Raw genomic sequence first — 20,357 nt, forward strand, 5'->3', positions numbered from 1 at the left:
AATAAGACATCATTACTTGATAGTTGATATTCTAAACCGTTACAGCGCTACTTGGTACAACAGTCATACCCTCAACCATTGCTTAGGGGATAATTTTCGAATGTTCCTCCTATTTGTTTAAATGTATGAAGGCAAATTATGTGTTTAGAATGCGGATAACATACTAATTAGTACTTACCTTGTTAACACTTTAAATCCAAAATTATAATTAATCAGAAACTGTGTTAGGGATCTCAATTCAATCCGAGTTCAATTTGAATATGCTATGGAGAAAAAGTCCAATCTGAACCCGTTTAAAAATAATCCGAATCTGAATAGGAGGATTGGACTTGGACCCTACACAAAGTCCGACAGAGTCCGATCCGAGTCCTACTCAAGACAATATGATGTAAGAAATGAAGTATATTAGGGACAATACAAGCCTACACATTTCAAAAAAAGTATTCGGAGGTCCGAATAACGGAACGGATCGGATTCGAATTCTAAAATTACGAGTCGGATCGGACTCGAACTTTTCGGATCCGGATTTGAATCCGAGTCTAGAGTCCGTTTAGTAAATGGATCAAGTTTGAATTTTGCTATATCCAACCCGAATCCGATCCGTTGCCAGTCCGTTTATTACAGTTTTAGAATGTTCCTTTCATGCATAGCTAATCAGATACGTAGTATAATAAATCTACGGGTGTTTAATTGTAGGAAATTGAAGTTTGGTCAATTAGCTTCCATAGTTTTGAGGGTTGCTCTTGAGGATCCATGGAATCATGGATGCCTTAATTCCAGCCAACTTAACGAAATGCAAAGAGGTTGCACCGTCATGAATATATGCATATATATTTTGGAGTATAAGACAGTTTTGTGTTATGAAAGCATGATCAGGGCGTTCAACGTGCACACAAATAACTTTGTGATCTACACTACAGTTAAATAACTTTGTTTATTGTTAGCAGATCACTTATACAAGGACACCATAATTTTCATCAACTGGAGGAGGATATCATCCAACAAAAAATCCAATACAATACGAAACCTGGAGCAACTGATAATTTCCCAAATGTATTCAATTTGTCAACCGGAAAACAAGCAGTAGAAAAATTGACAAGCAAAATTGGTTGACAAGAATAAAATTCAGGAACTTTCTGTGCAAATGAAACAATTTGTATTGATACTGTCCACCAGCACCAGATGGACAAGCGAGTTTAAAAAAGGAAGACAGGATCTTAGCAAAATGATGGCTTCCTTGACAAGTTAGAATCAGTTTCATCAAGTGAGATTTCTATACACCCTATCTAGTGCCTTCTCTCCCCTAAGAAGAAAAGCCCAACCAAAGAAGCTGATTGCTCTTGTATGCAAATGCAGGAGCAACTACAATATACGAATTAAATTGTCATGCCAAAAGTCTTCAGCCTCAACAATTCCAGCAGCTGTGACTGAATTGCATCCTGATCAAACAGGAATTTGATAACCCTTCTTCGCCATGCCATCAAGGATATCATTAAGGGATTGACATAAGCCAACAATCTGCAGAGTTTGACAAGCAACATTAACCCAAAAAAAAAAAAGAAAAGAAAAAGCTTAATGTATTAGCATGCCAAAGCACAGTATTTACACTACCCCAACAAATGAAGAAATTTCCATTCCCCTCACTTTATCTGCAACCTATGTTACAATGTATCCATTCATGCATGTGTATATATTTGCGCAAGAGACAAGTGGGATAAAAGCATTAAGCTTGAAATCAACAAAATTTGTATGACTACTAAACAGTTTCCAGCCTCAAGAGTTTTCAGAAGGCAGTGTGATTTACTTTAAGTTAGCCTGAGAGTTTTGAAGATAGGATCTTAAGATTCCCAACGTTTCATTACAAAGAAGCTTCAAGGCAAGAAGAAACTCAAGACAAGGTAACCATCTTTCATCTCACTAATTATTCTTAGTAATTGATTGTCTTGGTAGAAGTTTCAAAATATGTATTGAATGCTTGGTTACATGTATACTATCCCAGACATTAATGAAGGTTAGTTTTACAAATTTTAAATTTAACGATCCTCATGCCTTTACAACAAGGGAGCCGAGATAGGTACAAATAATTGATTGATCACTTTGCTAGTACATAAGTGTCTTAAGAATCCACATAGCTGCCTCAAATTAAGGGTGTTTATAAAAGTTAATCAAATGCAGCACAAAAATAGAATGCTCAAACTCTAATGTACACAAGGAGACTGTAAACCAGTTAGTGATAAAGAAAGTTGCAACTTTGATAATGGATTCTTTAGGCAGTGATGTTTCACAATCTAGATTCTATCACTTCAAACTCTCGTAAAGAAGAAGTGATCTGGGATTCATAAATATTCTATCATATCTCACAAATGCCCTGGTTGGGCATAAAAAGCTTCTGCATGTGCAATCAAGGTCTTGTTGCGCGAAAAGACAGCCCCGGCTCAACCTTTGTAAAGTCATATTTTACTTTCCTTTTTACATCTCTTCCCCAGCCCAGTTTTTTTTTTTTTTTTTTTTTTTTTTTTTTTTTTTTTTTTTTTTTTTGCGCACGGGGGGGAGAGGGGGGGGTGCCGCAATTAATTTTCAAATTCCAAGCAAGATATGAAGATATGATAGGAATTACCTGCTGGTCCCACTGTTGCAGTTCCTCTGTGTCGTCTTCAAAATGTATGACAGCTTCCACCTGATGCATGAATTATTCAACCACAAACATATATTAAGATAAAGCAAGCCAACTACTTTTCTAATTGTGCTGTATAAATCAATAACCCAACTTCTCAAAAAAAAAGACTCCCTCTGTCCCTTAATAATTTTCACAGCCTATTTAGGTTTAAGAAATCTTTTCATTTTCTTTTAGCCACGTTGACTCATTCTCTCTCTCTATCATAACATTTTCTCTCCGCAATTTCACTCTATCCACTACCAAAGAGTTCACAGTGAACACTAATCCTTAATATACATGTCAACCCAAACGTGAATATCTTTTAAAGGCAAAGGAGAGTAGAGCTATAACATCTATTAATCCATGCCAGGTTTAGGACAGATGCCCACCAAGAGCAATAAGTAGAGCTATAACATCTATTACTCCATGCCAGGTTTAGGTCAGATGCCCACCAAGAGCAATATGATACTTCCTCCACTCTAGTAATATTGCAACAACTAGACTTTTGCACTATTGATCATGCTTGTTTGACCACATATTATGATTAATACATTAAGTAAATAATATTCATGTGGGATTTTGTTAGATTTGTCTCATAAAATACTTAATATCAACTTTTTATAATTTTTTACTCTTATAGAATTATAGATATTTAACTTAAAAGTGTGCTTTGAGATGCGTAATTTCGTCCTTGTTGCAATATTATTGGAACGGAGGAAGTATCACCCAAGGTCTTGTGCTATGCCATGGGTATTTATTAATTATGTTTGATGTTTCAGCAGTGTCCCACATGGACAAATTATGTTACCTTTGGACACCATACATATTGAAATATTTGGGATAACAAAGATGGATGTTGATTACATAACAATCATCACATAAATTTTCCTATTCCCTGTTCATATCATGCTCGCCACTGTAAAAGCAACAATCATATATCACATACTAAAATCTGGATTGTGTAAGAATGACTAAGTTATCTATCAATTTACATTTTTATTCAAGAAACATTCCTCTTTTTCCCTCTTAAAGGACATAACTCTATTCAAATTTCATCCCCAACCATTAACAATTTTCAATGAGTAAAGTTCAAAGACGATTCATAAGATCAAATTTAACCATACCTGATCAATTGAGCCCCTCATTCGATCTTCATATATCATTTTTGAAGCAATCTTCTCAGCCTGCCCGGAAACAAAAACAAATTCAAAAATATCCAACTCCCAAAAGCGTATTAGAACCTCGACGAGAGAGGCATATGATAGGAAAATAAGAACATCATTTGAAACGTAAACAAGCACTGGTGTTGCAACTTAAGAGAACTTGAACCAAAAAGCCATTTACAGTTTGTAGAGGACATTCAATCTAGCCAATAAGTAGTCACCAACATCTTCAAAACAAAAGATAAAATGGCAAGAAATAATAGGCATGATTGAAAAATACAAGTAAACTGATAAACACTAGTCTAAATTCCACTTTACGTTCCAATGAAGACGGATGACCAAATAAAATCAAATGACCTCAAGAATAGCATAATACATTCATCTTTTATCGTCCCAACGCTCAAGAGAGTCATAGCACTAACAACTCATTTTAAACGAAAACATGAACGTGGTGAAGACTCGAACTAAGCATTACAGTTGTTACATCTAACAATTGCACAACCACGCAATCTAAAGACACCAAAAAAAAACCCAAAATACCACCATACATAGAATATATGATAGAGGGATAACAAATTCAAATAAAGAATTTCCAAAAGCATACTCAAGCAACAAAAAAAAAGACAATACCAATTATCAAAGTATACTCAAGCAAGATAGAAACCAACCTTATGAGGAGGGATGCCAAGCAATGTACCCAATTCACCAAAGCTACACAATGACAAAAAGACATGAAGATTAAGGTCAATAGCAATTAATGGAAGTAATGAAACAGTTCAAACCTTTTCCTTTTGTACAGGGGGCAGGAAGGAAGGAATTACTTACCTTATGTTCGTGTAAAGTTTACTAGCACTTAGAAGATTGTGCTCAATCATTGCTCTATCCAGCACAGTAAAGTTGTCGGGCAAAAGTGCTTTCTGTCAGAAAATTAGGTGTGGAATTTTCATAAAAATTAGCCATAGCCCTGAAAGTACATAATTCAGCGAGAAATTGAGGATTACAGTGGTAGAGTGCAGTCTACAACCTGATGTGGTTTCAATTCTTCTGCAAATGCATCGATCTCAGGTTTTCTCAGAATCCTTTCTAGATAAACCTAAATTATCAAGTACTCGTATTATGTTAAAGAAATGGAAGTCAAAACAATTGACAGAGATTATCACATGTATGCTAAACTACAATGGAAAAGGCAGAGATAACCTTCTGCAGTATTGGATAGATCTTTAACTTTGAGCAACGTTCATCCTGTAAAAAGTTCAAAATTTAAGCATCAAGAAGGGGGAAAAAAGCAACATATTCGACTCATCAAGTAAAGATGCATACCTTGTACAATGTAGCAAGAACCCGAGAACGTTGGGGCCCAGCACCAGCCAATATCGTGCAGGTGACAGCAGCTGATAAAGCTTGCTCTAGTGCTACTTCGTCAATTTCTCTTTCAAAACAAAACATATAAAAAGTCAGCATGCTAATAATTCTCAAGATCAAAAGTCTCAAGCAGTCGAGCATCTCCACCCCTCTCTCACCCACCCAAAAAATTAGAAGAACAAAAAAGTAGAGACCATGAAGCACAGACACACAGTAAAGTTTTTGCAGTATATTATATTTACTTGACTGTCTTGACCTCAACAATAACATCCAATTGTATAAAACTACAGAAAACCATGAGATTCGAATATATATATATATACACACACACACAAATGACCAAACAAGCACAATGACCTATACCCATTAATTTATGCACCAGGTTCATGTGATTGCAACAGTTGCAATTTTTAAAAGGCTCACCAGCTGCTACTACATTGATTTTCACAGTCAGAAGCAGCCATTCATATTACTAGATACACGTATCAGGTGTTTGTTCAAGTTGAAGCATCAATAAACTTGTCTGTGGATGTTGGAATATAGAAAGTTGATTAACCACATTCTCAAACTGCACACTACTGGAACTCTGGAAGGCCTGAAACCAATTAATGTTAAAGGAAAAGTATTAACAGCCTATGAAATCTCCCATTATCCAACATAGATATTTATATCAAAGTGTCATACAGTCATACTCAACCTTATTCCAAATAGTATATGTGATTTGTTACCCACAAACTAAAGCATACATACCCCTATGTCCAAAATCTGGTATTTTACAGAAGATTTGAGCTGCAGTGAGAGTCAATGTACCATGGAACCTAATTTCAGACCCTGAACTGTTTAGGGAACATACCAGGAACACAATGGGATAGTCACAAATTTACAACTATAGACCACATTTTCACTCTTTGCACAAGAATCATAGCAAGTCTAAAATTATCATAATTATTAGTCTTACTATAACTTTGTAATAACAACAAATCAAGCCTTGATCAAAGGTACCTAGACCACAGTACATTCTGGTTCATGGAACGGGTACCAAAATATAATGTCCCACCTTACTTATGTTAACCTAATCCAAAAGTTTAGTACCGATTGGCACATTCAAAGTCACGTTAATAAGGTGATCAGCAAATTCAGTACCTTGGGCTCGACAAATCAGATACATTACTAAAATTCAGATCACAATAAATAAAAGAGCAAAGATCAACATAATACTACCACTTTTTTCACATGAAGCATACACAGCACGATTATTAAAGGTCCCCCTATTTAAATTTATAATAAGCAAAAATCGCATCTATTAGGAGAGTAATAAAGTCAACGGAATGAAATATTTTAAAAATAAGAACAATTATTAGGTTTTCAACACATACTCCTCTCCTATTTGTCGCTTCTCAATCTGAGATATGTCATAATATCGTAGTGCTGCTTCTAAGAACTTTCTTTTCAAGTCTAAGATCCTTGCATAACAAACCTATGCACAAATGAAGGCAAGATGCATCAGAACATGTACAGCTTTACAAAAAGAAAAAGAAAAAGAAAAAAAAAGAAAGAAGCAGCATTTCTCACAAAAAGGTAAAATATCAACCTTATACTGCAAATTTAATACTTCATTTTGGCTGTTGCTGACCAGGAAAGATGCTTTGTTGATAAAAGCTTCAGCATTTACTGCATCATCATCCTTCAAAAATAACAAACATAACGTTAACTTTGTTGAAAATTTGAAATACTGAAACCAAACTTCAATGAGCTTTCTGGATTTTCCTCTCAAATAACAAGAAAGAGCAACAATACTGGTTAGGTGAGCAACCCATCCCCCTCCAAGATCCTGTTAACCTCTGACAACATTGTTTCATCTAGAGAAACCTTATTATTAGGATGGTTTTTGACATTGGACATTGTTTAGAAACCTTACTAGCCAATTCCAAGGCATTAGAAGATAACTAAATAAACACTCAACAACTCAAACCCAACGAGATACACAAAAATCTCTTTATCGAATGGATAGTATGGCTTATTTCCAACCGAGTGGGGCAAAATATAATATATACAGAAAATTAACAATGCCAAGTACCTCAAGATACAAACGGGCAATCTGAACACATTTTAATAGCCTGTAGGAATCATCAATCCCTCTGAAGAATATCAAAAAAATGGAAATTATTAAACTTAAGGGTCAAGCAGGACAACGAATAGTGCACTAGAGAGAGAGAGAGAGAGAGAGAGAGAATAAAGTCTGACCTCATTCCAGAATCCAAATCAATTCCACTGAGCATCTGAGCTGCTTTTGACCATTGTTGCTCAGACTCATACAACTCAGCCAGCTTTTCCCTGATGGTTAGGGCCTGCAAGTCAAGACAAAGAAATATGAAACTCAAGATTATGTCTTCTAGTTCTAAGAGCAGCGGCAGGTAAAAATTCTCATTTACCAAACCACAGCGGGAGCTAATCATAGAGTCACAGACTTTAGCATTACAAATATAACAGCAACTTCATGCACATAAAATATGTTCCACAGACCAAAAAGACAGTGACCAAGGGTTGCACCATATGTAATTCTCAAAATATGAAAGCACTGATCACCGAACGTCAAAGTGTCCTCATTTAAAGAAAATATGTCTCAAACACATAATTTTATTTCAAATTGACTACATCTGTTTGTAAGAGCTCAAGACCTTTGAAACTGATCACACATAAATCAGGATAGCTTCAATGCTGGATGCTTTAGTATATGTGTCAGACAAGAAAAATCCAAACTGAATAGCAACATTACCAACAAAACATATTGCCAGAGTGCAAAGTGACCATTAAAAGGTGTTAAAAAAAAAATGCCATCACACTTTTCACTTCCTACCTAAATCAGAATTCTGAATTCCATGCTTTGAATAGATCAAGGATCAGAAGATGACAATAAAATTCAAGTTGATGGTGAACAAAAGTGGCCAAACACTGCTAGCTCAGTACAAGTACCCCACTATTAAACAGCAATGTGCTCTTGAGGGTTAAATCATTCGCAAATGCCTCCCACTAATCATCTTTCATCTGGGATTATGGTACCATCACAATTAAGCTAATTTTTTTGAGGAAAAGTCAAAACTCAAACATATCAATTCTACGTCTTCTGTATTGGGTCTTGGTATTAGTTATCCACTTGTACATACATGACCAAAATGCCAAAGGGTAGCTGTTACATGCTTCTGGCACAGAACTGTAAAAATTTTACCATAAATAGATATGGCGCCCATTTCAAGACAGATTATTTCACTACCAGTATCAACATTAAGTGAATATACTCTTCCTTCCTGAATAAATGTCCAAAACCTCTCAGGCTAACATTAAGTATCCTATGTTCTATAGTCGTTTACTACTCTAAATCACACTTGAACTCTTGGAGACATACAAGATTCCGAATTGTTGCCAAACATGCTCATTATATGGTCAGCACATTTTACACAGGCACCAAAAATAAAGTTCAACTTCGAAACCACAACTTCAAATCCTCAACTCGAGACAATTTGGCCATATAAAAAAAGCTCGTCATCCAAGCACTTCTTTGCATGCAGATAATTCCTCCCATTCACCAACACCCCATTTATCAAATAGCAACTAGTATACCAAACTTTTGACGAACTTTACACAACTAATACAACAACAAAACCTTAGTCTGAAAATGATTTGAACTAAAAAAATTAAACGAATTTTACACAACTAACAACTAAACAAATTAACTCTCCAAAAACTGAACAAAAAGGCCCAGCAATCATCAATACTGACCGAATTTTAAACAACCAATAAATAACCAAACGAGTAAAATCTCTCAATACTGAACAAAGCGCCCCATTTATTCCGAAATTTCGACAAATTTAACACAACTAACATAAGCACTCAACGAAGCACAATACAGATACTAATCCTGTAAATAAAAAAATGGAGTAATAAAAAAACCTGCTCCTCGAAAGAAACAACGCGAGGTTGAATCTGCTGAAGGGTATAATGAGCAATTTCCTTCTGAAGTTCGGGCTCCAACTTCCCTAATTCTTGCGTGAAACTCTGCAAAAGCTGCCGCGAAACCACCAGCGGAACATCATCCGACAACACTGTAATTCATCATACAAAAATCAAACACATAGTTGAAATTTCCGAAAAAAATGCATCAAAATTTTTTAAAAAAAAAAAAAAAAAGAAATTAATTGGAAATTGAATTAGACGAAAAGGGAAAGAGGAGAGAGAAAGTACTGTGATCGATGAACTTTTTGGCTTGAGAAACATCGTTGGAGGATAACACAGTAGAGAGAATGTGACGATATTGTTCGATTTTCTGCCTCTGATCGCCGATTGCAGCGGCACTTGCTAATGCGCTATCCATAGGTTTGGATTTTTGGTTAATTTGATGTGAATTGATTTCGAGATTTGGGGATTTTCAAAACCCTAGTTATGGCAGATGGAATTTCAGAGGGTTTTGTGTACAGTCGAGAACTGGAGATTAGAGAAGGATACGAGAGAGAGTATTTTTTTTAGTCTTTGTGGGGAAAAATCAACTTTTATCTGTCAAAAAAAAAAAAATTGAACTTTGTCAAAAGCTAATACGATACGATAATTCGATACGAATTTGATCCGAAATAAACGTATTTGGATCAAGAATTTTTGACTTGTTTACATAATTGGGTTGACACGAACCCGACACAAATCAAACGGATTAGGTTTGGGTTGAAATTTTCAATTACAAACCGGCATACATAAGCCAATTATATAAATAGGTCAAACGACAGTCCGTTAATCTGAACCCTACACTCTTAACCTATCAATCAAGTAGTAAAAAAATAAATTTTTTATTCAAAACTTTAATTTTGTAAATTACCTTAAAATCATTGATACATAATTTTTTGGCGGACAAATTAAAATTCTCAACTTTTGTAAATTAAAATTTGGCGATTAATTTGGGACAGTTCTTATGTATGGTTGTGTTGCTAAAACAACTATTTTTAAACTCTTGTAGTGTCTTTTGCTAAAACTACTAATTTTAAACTTTTGTGATGTCTTTTGCTAAAACTACTAACTTTAAACTCTTATAGCCTCTTTAATGAATTAATAATGTAAGGGCTTGTTCTTTTCAGTTTAATTTCAGTTCAGTTCCTAATTTCCTTCTCTCACAAAATATTCAGTTTAGTAAATCATAATAGGCCCTAAGTCTTTTAAATTTTTAATTTGAATATTATTTAGTTTATTACAAAAAGTGTTGGGATGGTTAATATTTTGTTTAGTTCATTTTAATTGATTTTTATTTCAATCACGTTTGGTCATGTTTAATTTCAACGGTAAATAATCTATTTATCAATATAATATTGTGTTTTAGGTCCATTTTTCTCTTTCCACCAAACAACCTCAAATTTTTTCCTAGTGATCTAAAATGGTACCGCTTTGTTAAAAAATACAACAACTTTGGACAAAAGAGTTACTATGCTTTAATTTTTTATTAGTTTTGACTTTTGAGCAACATTAAATTCTAGATTGCTTTCTTAATTGCCAAATTGGCCATGTTGGTACACAACCAATGGACCAACTTCGAATTTCAAATTGCTTTTTTAGTCACCTGTAATCAATGTTCATAGCTTCATATGCAAATCCAATGAATCAATATTAGTATTCACATAGATATTCAGACTAACAAAATTTTATATCTTAAATTTGCACCAAAATATTAACTCACAACACAATTATTATCATTTCCTAAAATCGCTTAGTCGTTAATCTCATTATGTCAATGAAGATTCACAAGTCAGAATCTATGAAACAGATGCAAATGCGAGGGTTATTGTTCGCCGTTAATCTCGTTATGCTAACGAAGATTTCCAAGTCAAATACTATGAAACATATGCAAACACAATGGTTATCGTTAGTTGTTAATCTCATTATGTCAGTGAGAATCTACGAAACAGATGCAAACGCGAGGATTTACTAGATTAGGATCTAACAAAATATATGCAAACACGAAGGTTATTTTATACCCACTGTATTTAACAAGTGGAATAAAAAACTAGCCAAAAAAATATCTTTTACACCCTCTCACGTTTTCAATTTTCAGTATCAGTTTCACTCCACACTCCGCACCGCCACCAGGCTGCTTCTCCTCCCTCCTCCATCAACCACCACCGCCGCCGCCATCAACCGCCGGTTTTCACCTTCTTCTAGAATCTTCTAGAACACCACCGTCACTACAACCACCGCTTTCCTCAGCTTATCGATCAATGAACCACCGCATACGCCGTCGTTTCGTCTTCTGTAGACAAATTTGATCGAAGATCGGAAATTGTTGATGATCGTGAGTTTCTGTAAATGAATTGATGGTACTTGTGTTCCTGATTTTCAGTGCTAAGATCTTAGTGAAGTTTGCTCAACAACTGCATTTATGGTATTTCCCTTAATCTCATTGATAGTTTTGATTTTGATATTTTCAATTTTTGTTGATTAATTTTGCTGCAGATTTTATGAATTTGTATTTTAATTGTTGTGTTTGAATGTAATTTTAGGCAAATTTAGTTTTTTTTTTTTTAGTTTGGTAGTATAGTGATTGATGCAGTAATTGAATTTCATGACAATCTGAATTACGAAGTATTTTATAAGTTGATCCAAGGAAATTCACCATTTTCTTAATTAGCTTGAATTTTGGGGTAATATTGTTTTCATGGAATGTTGTAGTAGAAAATTTATGTGATTTTAATGGTGCATTTTAGTAAGTTTGATTTTGAATGTGATTTAGAGTAGTTTTTTGAGTAAATATGTGTTGCATGTTGCAGTCTTATCAGAATTGGATGTCGAAGGATGGTGGGTGTTTGACTGATGGGGAGATAAGTTATGATAATACTACTAGAATTGAACCCAAGCGTTCACACCAATGGTTTATCGATGGTGGTGAGGCAGGGTATTTACCAAACAAGAAGCAAGCGGTAGAAGTTCCCGGTAGCAATTCATTTGTTGGAATACCGACCTCTACTCTGTCTCCTTGGGGAGGAGTGGCTGGCTTTAACTCGGTTCCTAGTCAATTTACTGAACAATTGTTTGATACTGATGCTATTAGGTCTACTAGTTTTGATGAGAGAAATATTGCTTCTGTCAGTATGGGTAGTTTGAATACTAGAAGAAAGGTTACGGATGATCCATTTGGGAGTAATTCCTCATTTGGTCTATCTATGACTCATTCATTGGAAGATCCTAAGTCAGGGATTAACTATGGTGGGATAAGGAAAGTCAAAGTTAGTGAAGTGAGAGATCCTGCGGACTTCCTGCCATTGCCTACAAGGCCTGCCTATGCTAGAGAATCTGAGGGTGTTATGTCAACTGCTCATGGTTATGGCAAGGTAGATGATAGCGGTATATCTATGGGTCTGACATATGGTCGAGAGGAGGAAAATATTGTAGCAGTTGGGGACTCTTATGGTAGGGAAGATGATGGTTTTATATCAATTGACCAATCATTTAGTAAAGATGCTGGCAACACATTGGGAATGGGGCATTCCTACAAGGCTGATGTTAGCACTATGTCAATGGCGAATACATTCAGTGGTGCTGATTGTAATATAATGCCAATGGCTGAAAACTTTAGTAAGGGAGATAACAATGTCATTTGCGTGGGAAACCTCAGCAAAGGGGATAATATGGTCTCCATAAATCATACGTACAGAGGTGATAGCTCCATCCCAGCTTCTAACAATTACAACAAAGGGGATGATAGCACCACAACAATTGCTCTATCTAGCAGCAAAAGTCAAAACCATGCATTGTCCATGGGCCACTCATTCAACAAGGGAGACAGTAACATAATATCCTTTGGTAGCTATAATGGTGATAATGATATAGATGCTTCAGGGACACTCACATGCAATTATGAAGTGCTAATTGGTCAACCTTCAATTCAAAGGTTTGACACATTAAATCAGAAGGATTTGACTGTCTCGAATGCTGATGCAGCCATAGTTGCTGCTCAGGTTAATGCTTCTAGAGCAGATTGTACCTCCAGGATGAAAGAGGACATTAAATCAACGAAGAAGACACCTCCCAACAATTTTCCTTCGAATGTGAGAAGTTTGCTTTCTACTGGTATTTTGGATGAGGTTCCAGTGAAATATATTGCTTGGTCACGAGAGGTAAATCTACTTATTTTGTATTCATTTTTGACTTGGGGAGTTGGGGAAATTGATATTAACAGTCCCAACTAGTGTTTAATTGATAGTAGTCCCACATTTGGGGGTGTCATCTCAAAATCATTCTCACCGGCACTCCTTTGGGGGTAACTTTTCAAAACAGTCCTCACCTGCACTAGCCTGTTAATAAGGTTAAAAAGACCTGTATTTATAGTTAGATTGGTTGGCCTTTTTGTAAACTGCTTCCATTTTGTTTTGGAAAATATGTAAAAAAAATAAACCAACATTTTTGCGGTTAGCTCACAATATGTTGAACTTTTGATTAACTACGAGTAAGTCGACCTATGTTTAAGTAATAACTTTCAATGGGTTTTTTTACCGGTAACCAGCAAGCTAAATAATCAGCAGGTTCCCAAGCCATCCAACCACCGCAACCCTCTCAAGCCACCCAAAACAACCAACAATTTTTTCCATTACCGCCGTCCCACCTCTCCCTTTTTATCTCCTTCAGCCTTTCTTTCTCCTCCCACTCTCTCTCCTCCAAACCCCTCCTAAGACTGGGAAGTGGCCTGCACTAGATGATCAACCTTCAAGGTTTAATAGGGGTTTAGGGTTTGCAATTGAGAGAAATTGATGAAGCAACTTGGGTGGAGTTTATTTGGTGGTTTTGCCGCTAAAAAATGGATGAATAAGTGACGGTCCATGGACCATGGTGGGGTTTGAAGGATGGTGGTCTACGCAGATTAGACATGAAGAGGAGAGGAGAAAATGGCCGGCGTATCTACGTCTGCATCTGCATCTGCGGCTGCCTTTGCCGCGGTCATTGCAAGGTGGTCCGCCTCTTCCTCTATTGAAGCCACTACTGAAAACAGGTCTGCCAGTGGAGGGAGAAGGAGAAGAAGAGAGAAAGGGGGGTCTGGTGGAGGGAAGAGAGAAGGTGTGGTGGAGGAGAAGAGAGAAAAAAAAAAAAAAAACGGGATGGTAACTGGTGGAGGAGAGAGAGAAAGTAGTGGTGATTGGTGGAGGGGAGGAAGAGGAGTTGAGGTTTATGGAGAGGAGAGAGAAAGAGCTGTAGATAGAGAAAGAGCTGTAGAGAGAGGAAGAAGGAGAGTTTTTTATTTTTTATTTTATAATTAGAATAAATAAACTAATTAAGACACATAGCATGTTTAACCTTTACATCCGGTTACTACCAGGTCATAACTCATTTTTGAAAATACCCAACAAAGATTGAATTGCTCATAGTTAATCAAAAGTTCGACTTAACAGCTAAAAGGTTGGTTTATTTTTGACAATTTTTCCTTCTTTATTCTATTTTGTTTTATATTTTAAAATTTGGAACATGTACCCCACCTCCTCCCTATCTTGCCCTTCCTGTCTAGCTTCTCACTTGGTCTTGCTGGCAAGGTGGCAACCTGTTTCCTGATCAGAAAAGCAGCACCTGCATCCCTTTTCAGCAACCCCATTCCTTGGTTATCCTTGTAGCGTAGCTCATCCCTTCATAAATCCATTCCCCCCTCTCTTTCCTCCTAGCTCAGCTTTTGTTTATTATTCTAAATATGGGGATGTCATTGATTTTGCTATTTTTCATATAATTGCCAGCTATGATGACAGAATCAAGCTTTAAGCTTTTGCTTTGAGATGGCATATAGGTTATGGAGACTAAAATAAGAAGTGGAAATAGAGGCAACGAGATATTTGATTATTATGGCTGTGCTAAGATTAAATGGTTGGGGTTAGTGGCACTTATTATAGGGTTTTTTTTTGGCCAATATGATTTATTTTTTGAAGTTATTGAAGTCTGATATAAACTTTTGGTGTACTTTGATAGTTTTGAAGCATTTACCTGGCGTACGGGTATGGTATGGTGACATGTAGAGAAAGTGGGAGGAGATTTAAAGGAAGAAGGATAAGAAGATGAGTATGGTGGGGGTAAGAAAGTGAGTAGGTCGAAGAGGGCACGGAAGTTGTCAACGGTAGGCTTCCTTTTCTGATGGTGGTCTGGTAGATGTTAGTTCTCAGGTGGCATTGGGAGTTAGAGCTAGTAAGGGTGGTTGGGACTTGGGAGGGTAGGAATATGGTCTTTAGTTGGAAAGGGAGTGGGAACGCAGAAGGAAGCAGAGGAAAAAACAAATTGACTTTTTCTTCAGGGTATCAGTCATAAGATCAATATGAAATTGCACCCCTTAAAGTTAAGACCATTCTGTTAATCAGCAATTTGGACCTTTAGAGCTGATGGGTCATAGTTGGGACTGCTAGTATCAAAGTCTCCTTTTGGCTTTAGCTTATTAATGGTGATATTACTGTACTTTTATATCCTAGAAGGAGCTCCGTGGCATCATAAAAGGTTCTGGATATCTTTGTGGATGTCAGTCATGCAACTTTTCCAAGGTCTGTTGTATTCTATTCTTTAAACTTCTTGTTGGAAATTTGGGCCAGCATTTGATCTGATGAGCAGATTTATTATCTGTTTGTTTAGGTTATTAATGCTTATGAGTATGAGCGTCATGCTGGGTGCAAAACCAAACACCCCAACAATCACATATACTTTGAGAACGGGAAAACCATTTACGGGATTGTTCAAGAGCTTAGGAATACTCCACAGAATATGCTGTTTGATGTTATACAAACAATAACAGGCTCACCCATCAATCAAAAATCATTCAGGCTTTGGAAAGGTGACTGCAGTTTAAATTGATTGTTTCATTTTTTTTATTGAACAAATTAGTCCAACCTTTGTTATTAATAATATTTCTTTTAATGGAATTTGCAGTTTCTCATATTCTTTTTTTTTCATGTTTGTCAGAATCTTTCCTGGCTGCGACCAGGGAACTTCAGCGCATATATGGTAAGGATGAGCGGAACCAGTCATTATAAACTCATTTGCAGCTGCAGTATAAAGACTGGTAAGCACATCCCTACTCTTCTGTAAAATTTTACTGATTGAGTTGTAAATTGTGTGTGATGGAAATTATGTGATAAAATTTGTCTGGCATGTAATGAGATGATAAAAAAAAATAAAAATAAATTTGTGCCCAAGCTTATTTAGATTATAGAACAAAGTCTAAAGGAAAGAAGAGATTTTCTTGTAGACTTGTATTTCTAATGTCTACTCTTTGTAGTGGGGGAGAAAAGATATTAATTGTGAGGGATTGAGGCATAGCTTGACTCACTCATCCAAAGAGAATTTCCCTCCTTTATTTTTATCATGTATGCCATAAAATGACTGGGATGATGCTCTATACCTTGTGTGATCTACATTGATGCTCTATTACAAGGTTTACAATGATGCTGGTAACCGTGCGGTTAGGGCTTGATTATAGCATGCTTTGGTTACAAGTTTTAATGCTTGAAACTACGTTGAAAGTAACACCAGGCTTTTGAGTGATTAAGATAAGAAGTGAATGTGCTATGGAATACGTTTTGAAATGCCCCTGAACATGCCAAAGAAAGATTTTATTTTACTCTGTATTACATTTATCTGATTAAATATTTATTGTGTGGTGACTTCGTTTATAGTACTCCATGCTCCTTATTCTGGGATTTATTTATCCACTGTTCAACTAAAGGACTTGAACGCTGTATGAATAGAGCTTGGAAACATGAAAAAGGGATTTGGATGGGAAGAAAGCGAACTGGAAGGATTCATTTATCTTCTGTTTTCAAGATTCCGAGTCCTTATAATGTCAGAAAGAATTTGAAGTGAAAATGCAAGCTCACCCTTTCCCTTCCCTCTCCTGCATGCTCCCCCCCCCCCCCCCCCCCCCCCCCCCCCCCCCCCCCCCCCCCCCGCGTATAGTTCAAACACACTCTTAGCTCTAACTAACGTCCCAGAAGGTTGAATAAGGGATACCAAGTTTAATTTACAACTTAAAGTAAGGACAGATGAGAGCCAGTAAGCTCAGTTGAAGGTCAATAGTTAAAATAAGTTTAAAACTTAAAATAAAGGATAATAAGTTTAGATTAGGAATTTTGGGTGAAGAACAAAGCCTTAGTCATGAAACATCTATTTTTCATTCTTTGTTTTTAAATTTTATATTGATGTATTTAGAAGCTAAAAGTTTATTGTGTGGCTGTCACCTTGTTTCCATGGTTACAGTGTGATGCTTGCATCACTAAACATAGAGTGTGTGTTTTGGGATAGTTGGTGATTGCTAAAGCAAGAACTGTTTTTCATCTTTTAAGTGAACATTCTGACATGTACTGATATTATCTAGGAAGCACAAAATTTTTTTGGTCCCAGTTTTTGAGTCCCCAAAGTCCCTAACGTTTCTGAATACTGTCGTTTTTGTGCTAATGAAGCTAGAGATGCCTGTGACTTTAGATTTTCCCTTTTTTGATATGCTTCCGTTTTTGGTATTCAAGTCGTTTCCGTGTTACAGTGTAATGATTACCTATCAGTTCAAGAGCCCTTACACATAAGTTTTTGTTTCCACACGCCTAGATACTAATGGTTGACCTACTTTATGATTCGTAAATCGTTATACTTTATACTTCCAAGAATTTTTTTAGCTGAATGGACCTCTGAATTTCACAGAATCTACATTTTTGAATGACATATAAGAAAAAGAGAGATAGGAGGAAGCAGAGGGAGGGAGTGAGGGACATGATTGTGATTTGTGACTGCTAGGCTTGTTAAGCTTGTTTGGATATATGATATATCAGCACTCAGCAGCTTTTTGTGGGACTTTTGTTTTAAATTTGAATGCCTAATTTTCTATAGGGACTTTTATTTGTTCTCCTGATCATTTGGATGTGGCAAGAGCAACTTTTTAATTTTATTTATTTATCCAATTTCATTGTGATCATCATTGTGATCCCATTTAAACACCGTGTCTGATCTACAATTTGTTTTGCCGTTGAGCCCTTCACATTTGTCTTTTATCTGTATCTGTAATGACTGTTAATTTTGCTTCTCCTTTTATAATTAATTTTTCAAAAAACACTGAAACTTATCTTTTGTTCTTTCAGCCAATAACTGTACATAACCTTATTATTGTTATTATTATTATTGTTGTTGTTAAATTTAACTTATGCACACTCCAATTATTCCATAAAATGCAGTTTGCAGATCCTTTAGCATGGTTGGAATTAGTTATGTCAATGTAGTTCAAACTTTAATGGCTGAGTTTCCAAATTCATGTATTTGGCTGTATTTTGCTTATTGTGTTGAAAATATATTATTGTGCAGGTAAGGATGCCAAGGTTCTCTGATGCATTGGTGAATTTATCTTATAGTTTTGCTTCGAGGTATCAACTCCTTCAATACCAACTGTATAAAAATGGGATTAGTTGACCAAAATTATTTTTTTAAGATTTGGTCTCAACTTTTGTAATAGTAATTTTTGTTTTCCGGATTAACATATTAGACCAGTGCTTGTAAATGATGAAAATGTTGGATGTAGATGAATTTTTGTATAAAGAATGGAATGGTCTTTATTTTGCTCACCTTTTTCCTTTCCTTTTTTTTTGTTTTTTTGAAAGGGTGCTCAACGAGCATTATTATTAATGATGGGAAATCATACCTTTTTTCTTTCAAATGATTATCTTATTATGTCCATTCTTCATATCCTACGGTTCTTTACGACGATTTATGTTAGCTGGCCTCAAATCATTTTGGGACTAAGGTTTTGTTGTTGGTGGTGTTGTACTATTTTAGCCAATAAAAACAATTTTCTGCAATATGGGTTATAACAACCAAAACTTCCAAATAGTACTTTCACTAGATCATGAATTGTTAATATGCAATTAGAAAATTTTAAGCCCTGTTCTTATCAGATTATTTTCAGTTCAGTTCAGTTGAGCTCTAATAAATTCAGTTCAGTTTAGTTTAGCTTCTAATTTCCTTCTCTCATAAAATATTCAGTTCAGCTCAGCTCAGCTCAGCTCTAATAAGTTCAGTTCAGTTCAGCTCAGCTCATTTCAGTCAATGAGAACAGGCCCTAGTAGATGGAAAATTTTGTTTGGACATCATGCTTCACATTACAGCTGACTGACCATAACCCTGTTCGACATTCTCCTTGGAGAGAAGAAGATGTGGCTGATGCCCATGATTCATCATGCCATGTCCTTGGTGTGAATCTATGCATGGCTTAGAGTTATTATTGATTAGGCCTCTACTAAAAGTTTGAACTTTAGGGTGTGTTTAACATTAGTTTTCGAGTAACTTTTAGCGATTTGACTAAGGCAAAATTACACTCATTGACATAAACTTTAGAGTATGTTGAAAATATTGACACAAACTTTTAACACTCATTGAATTGACACTACTTGCTAAACACCCAAGTTTACTCTACATCGATCATCTATATAATCTTATTTTCCAACAAAATAAGAACTATTTGAAGCGAATGAATATTAGAAATGAATTTTATAATTTTATGAGGGTTTAAAGTTAAGTAAAAATTAGTCGTTTGGTGTCATTTATGTCAATTTTGTTATTTTTGAAGCAATTTGGTGTCAATAATTGCAAAACTCCACAAAGTTGGTGTCAATGAGGGTAATTTTGCCTTTGACTAATTCTAGCCATTACTTAATACAAAAAATCGAGCGTAAGGTAACTTGTATTGAAAACTAACTATACGAGTACTAGCTTTTGAAAATTAAAATTAGTTGTTGACAAAAATTTTCTATACTTTTAGGCCCTGTTTAGCAATATATAATTGTTGAGGTAGCTATTACTCTATTAGCGGTTGTTGTTGGCCGTTAACAAGCTACTTCTTCCGTTTCTATTTAGTTGATGCGTTCAATTTAGACACACATATTAAGGAGAGAAGAGAGAGTGAGAGAGAATGATAAAACAAGTGGAGTAGCTAGTAAATGGAAGGTATTAAACTTACCCAAAAAGGAAACGTGTCAACTAAAAAAAAACTTCATAAAAAGAACTACGTGTCAACTAAAAAAACGGAGGTAAAGTATTTACTATAAAGATAGATAGTTAGAGTTCGAGTTAATAGATTTTTTTTTATCCTAACTACCCTCATTATGACCTTTGTTAAGTTTGTTATTTTTGTTGTTGTTGTTGTTGTTGTTGTT

General features: G+C 35.6%; 2 protein-coding genes across 4 annotated transcripts; one reads left to right on the plus strand and one right to left on the minus strand.

The window, feature by feature from the left end:
- Window positions 1-1,028: 1,028 nt before the first annotated feature.
- LOC145580300 (COP9 signalosome complex subunit 4) lies at window positions 1,029-9,682 on the minus strand. Its single transcript, XM_081637725.1, has 14 exons — window positions 9,421-9,682; window positions 9,130-9,281; window positions 7,426-7,529; window positions 7,259-7,319; window positions 6,773-6,865; window positions 6,558-6,658; window positions 5,140-5,248; window positions 5,017-5,061; window positions 4,844-4,912; window positions 4,645-4,736; window positions 4,488-4,530; window positions 3,781-3,840; window positions 2,618-2,677; window positions 1,029-1,518 (listed from the first exon to the last, which is right to left on the minus strand). The coding sequence occupies exons 1-14, from the start codon at window positions 9,548-9,550 to the stop codon at window positions 1,444-1,446; spliced, it is 1,194 nt and encodes a 397-aa protein (XP_081493851.1). The 5' UTR covers window positions 9,551-9,682; the 3' UTR covers window positions 1,029-1,443.
- Window positions 9,683-11,107: 1,425 nt separating this feature from the next.
- On the plus strand, window positions 11,108-18,770 carry LOC145580301 (uncharacterized). 3 transcript variants are annotated; one of them, XM_081637727.1, is made up of 6 exons: window positions 11,120-11,593; window positions 11,979-13,325; window positions 15,648-15,713; window positions 15,802-16,000; window positions 16,129-16,228; window positions 18,514-18,770. In XM_081637727.1, exons 1-5 carry the CDS (start codon window positions 11,591-11,593, stop codon window positions 16,197-16,199), a joined length of 1,686 nt encoding a protein of 561 aa, XP_081493853.1. In that variant the 5' UTR covers window positions 11,120-11,590; the 3' UTR covers window positions 16,200-16,228; window positions 18,514-18,770. The 3 variants fall into 3 exon arrangements, with proteins under 3 accessions (XP_081493854.1, XP_081493853.1, XP_081493852.1); XM_081637726.1 differs by having other exon boundaries at window positions 11,122-11,593; window positions 15,645-15,713; XM_081637728.1 differs by lacking the exons at window positions 15,648-15,713; window positions 15,802-16,000; window positions 16,129-16,228; window positions 18,514-18,770 and adding an exon at window positions 15,154-15,611 and having other exon boundaries at window positions 11,108-11,593.
- The last annotated feature ends 1,587 nt before the right edge of the window (window positions 18,771-20,357 follow it).

The sequence above is a fragment of the Chenopodium album genome, chromosome 14, assembly GCF_948465745.1.
Source record: "Chenopodium album chromosome 14, dcCheAlbu1.1, whole genome shotgun sequence".
Lineage (NCBI taxonomy): Eukaryota > Viridiplantae > Streptophyta > Magnoliopsida > Caryophyllales > Amaranthaceae > Chenopodium > Chenopodium album.

Bases quoted from the DNA above. Each gene is read 5' to 3' on its own strand.
- LOC145580300 (XM_081637725.1), bottom strand. From the start codon at position 9,550: ATGGATAGCGCATTAGCAAGTGCCGCTGCAATCGGCGATCAGAGGCAG. The intron at 5,062-5,139 runs GTATGCATCTTT...AACTTTTTACAG, and splicing joins TTCTTGCTACATTGTACAAG to GATGAACGTTGCTCAAAGTT. The intron at 4,531-4,644 runs GTAAGTAATTCC...GTCATTGTGTAG, and splicing joins AAACTTTACACGAACATAAG to CTTTGGTGAATTGGGTACAT.
- LOC145580301 (XM_081637726.1), top strand. The intron at 15,714-15,801 runs GTCTGTTGTATT...CTGTTTGTTTAG, and splicing joins AGTCATGCAACTTTTCCAAG to GTTATTAATGCTTATGAGTA. The intron at 16,001-16,128 runs GTGACTGCAGTT...CATGTTTGTCAG, and splicing joins ATCATTCAGGCTTTGGAAAG to AATCTTTCCTGGCTGCGACC.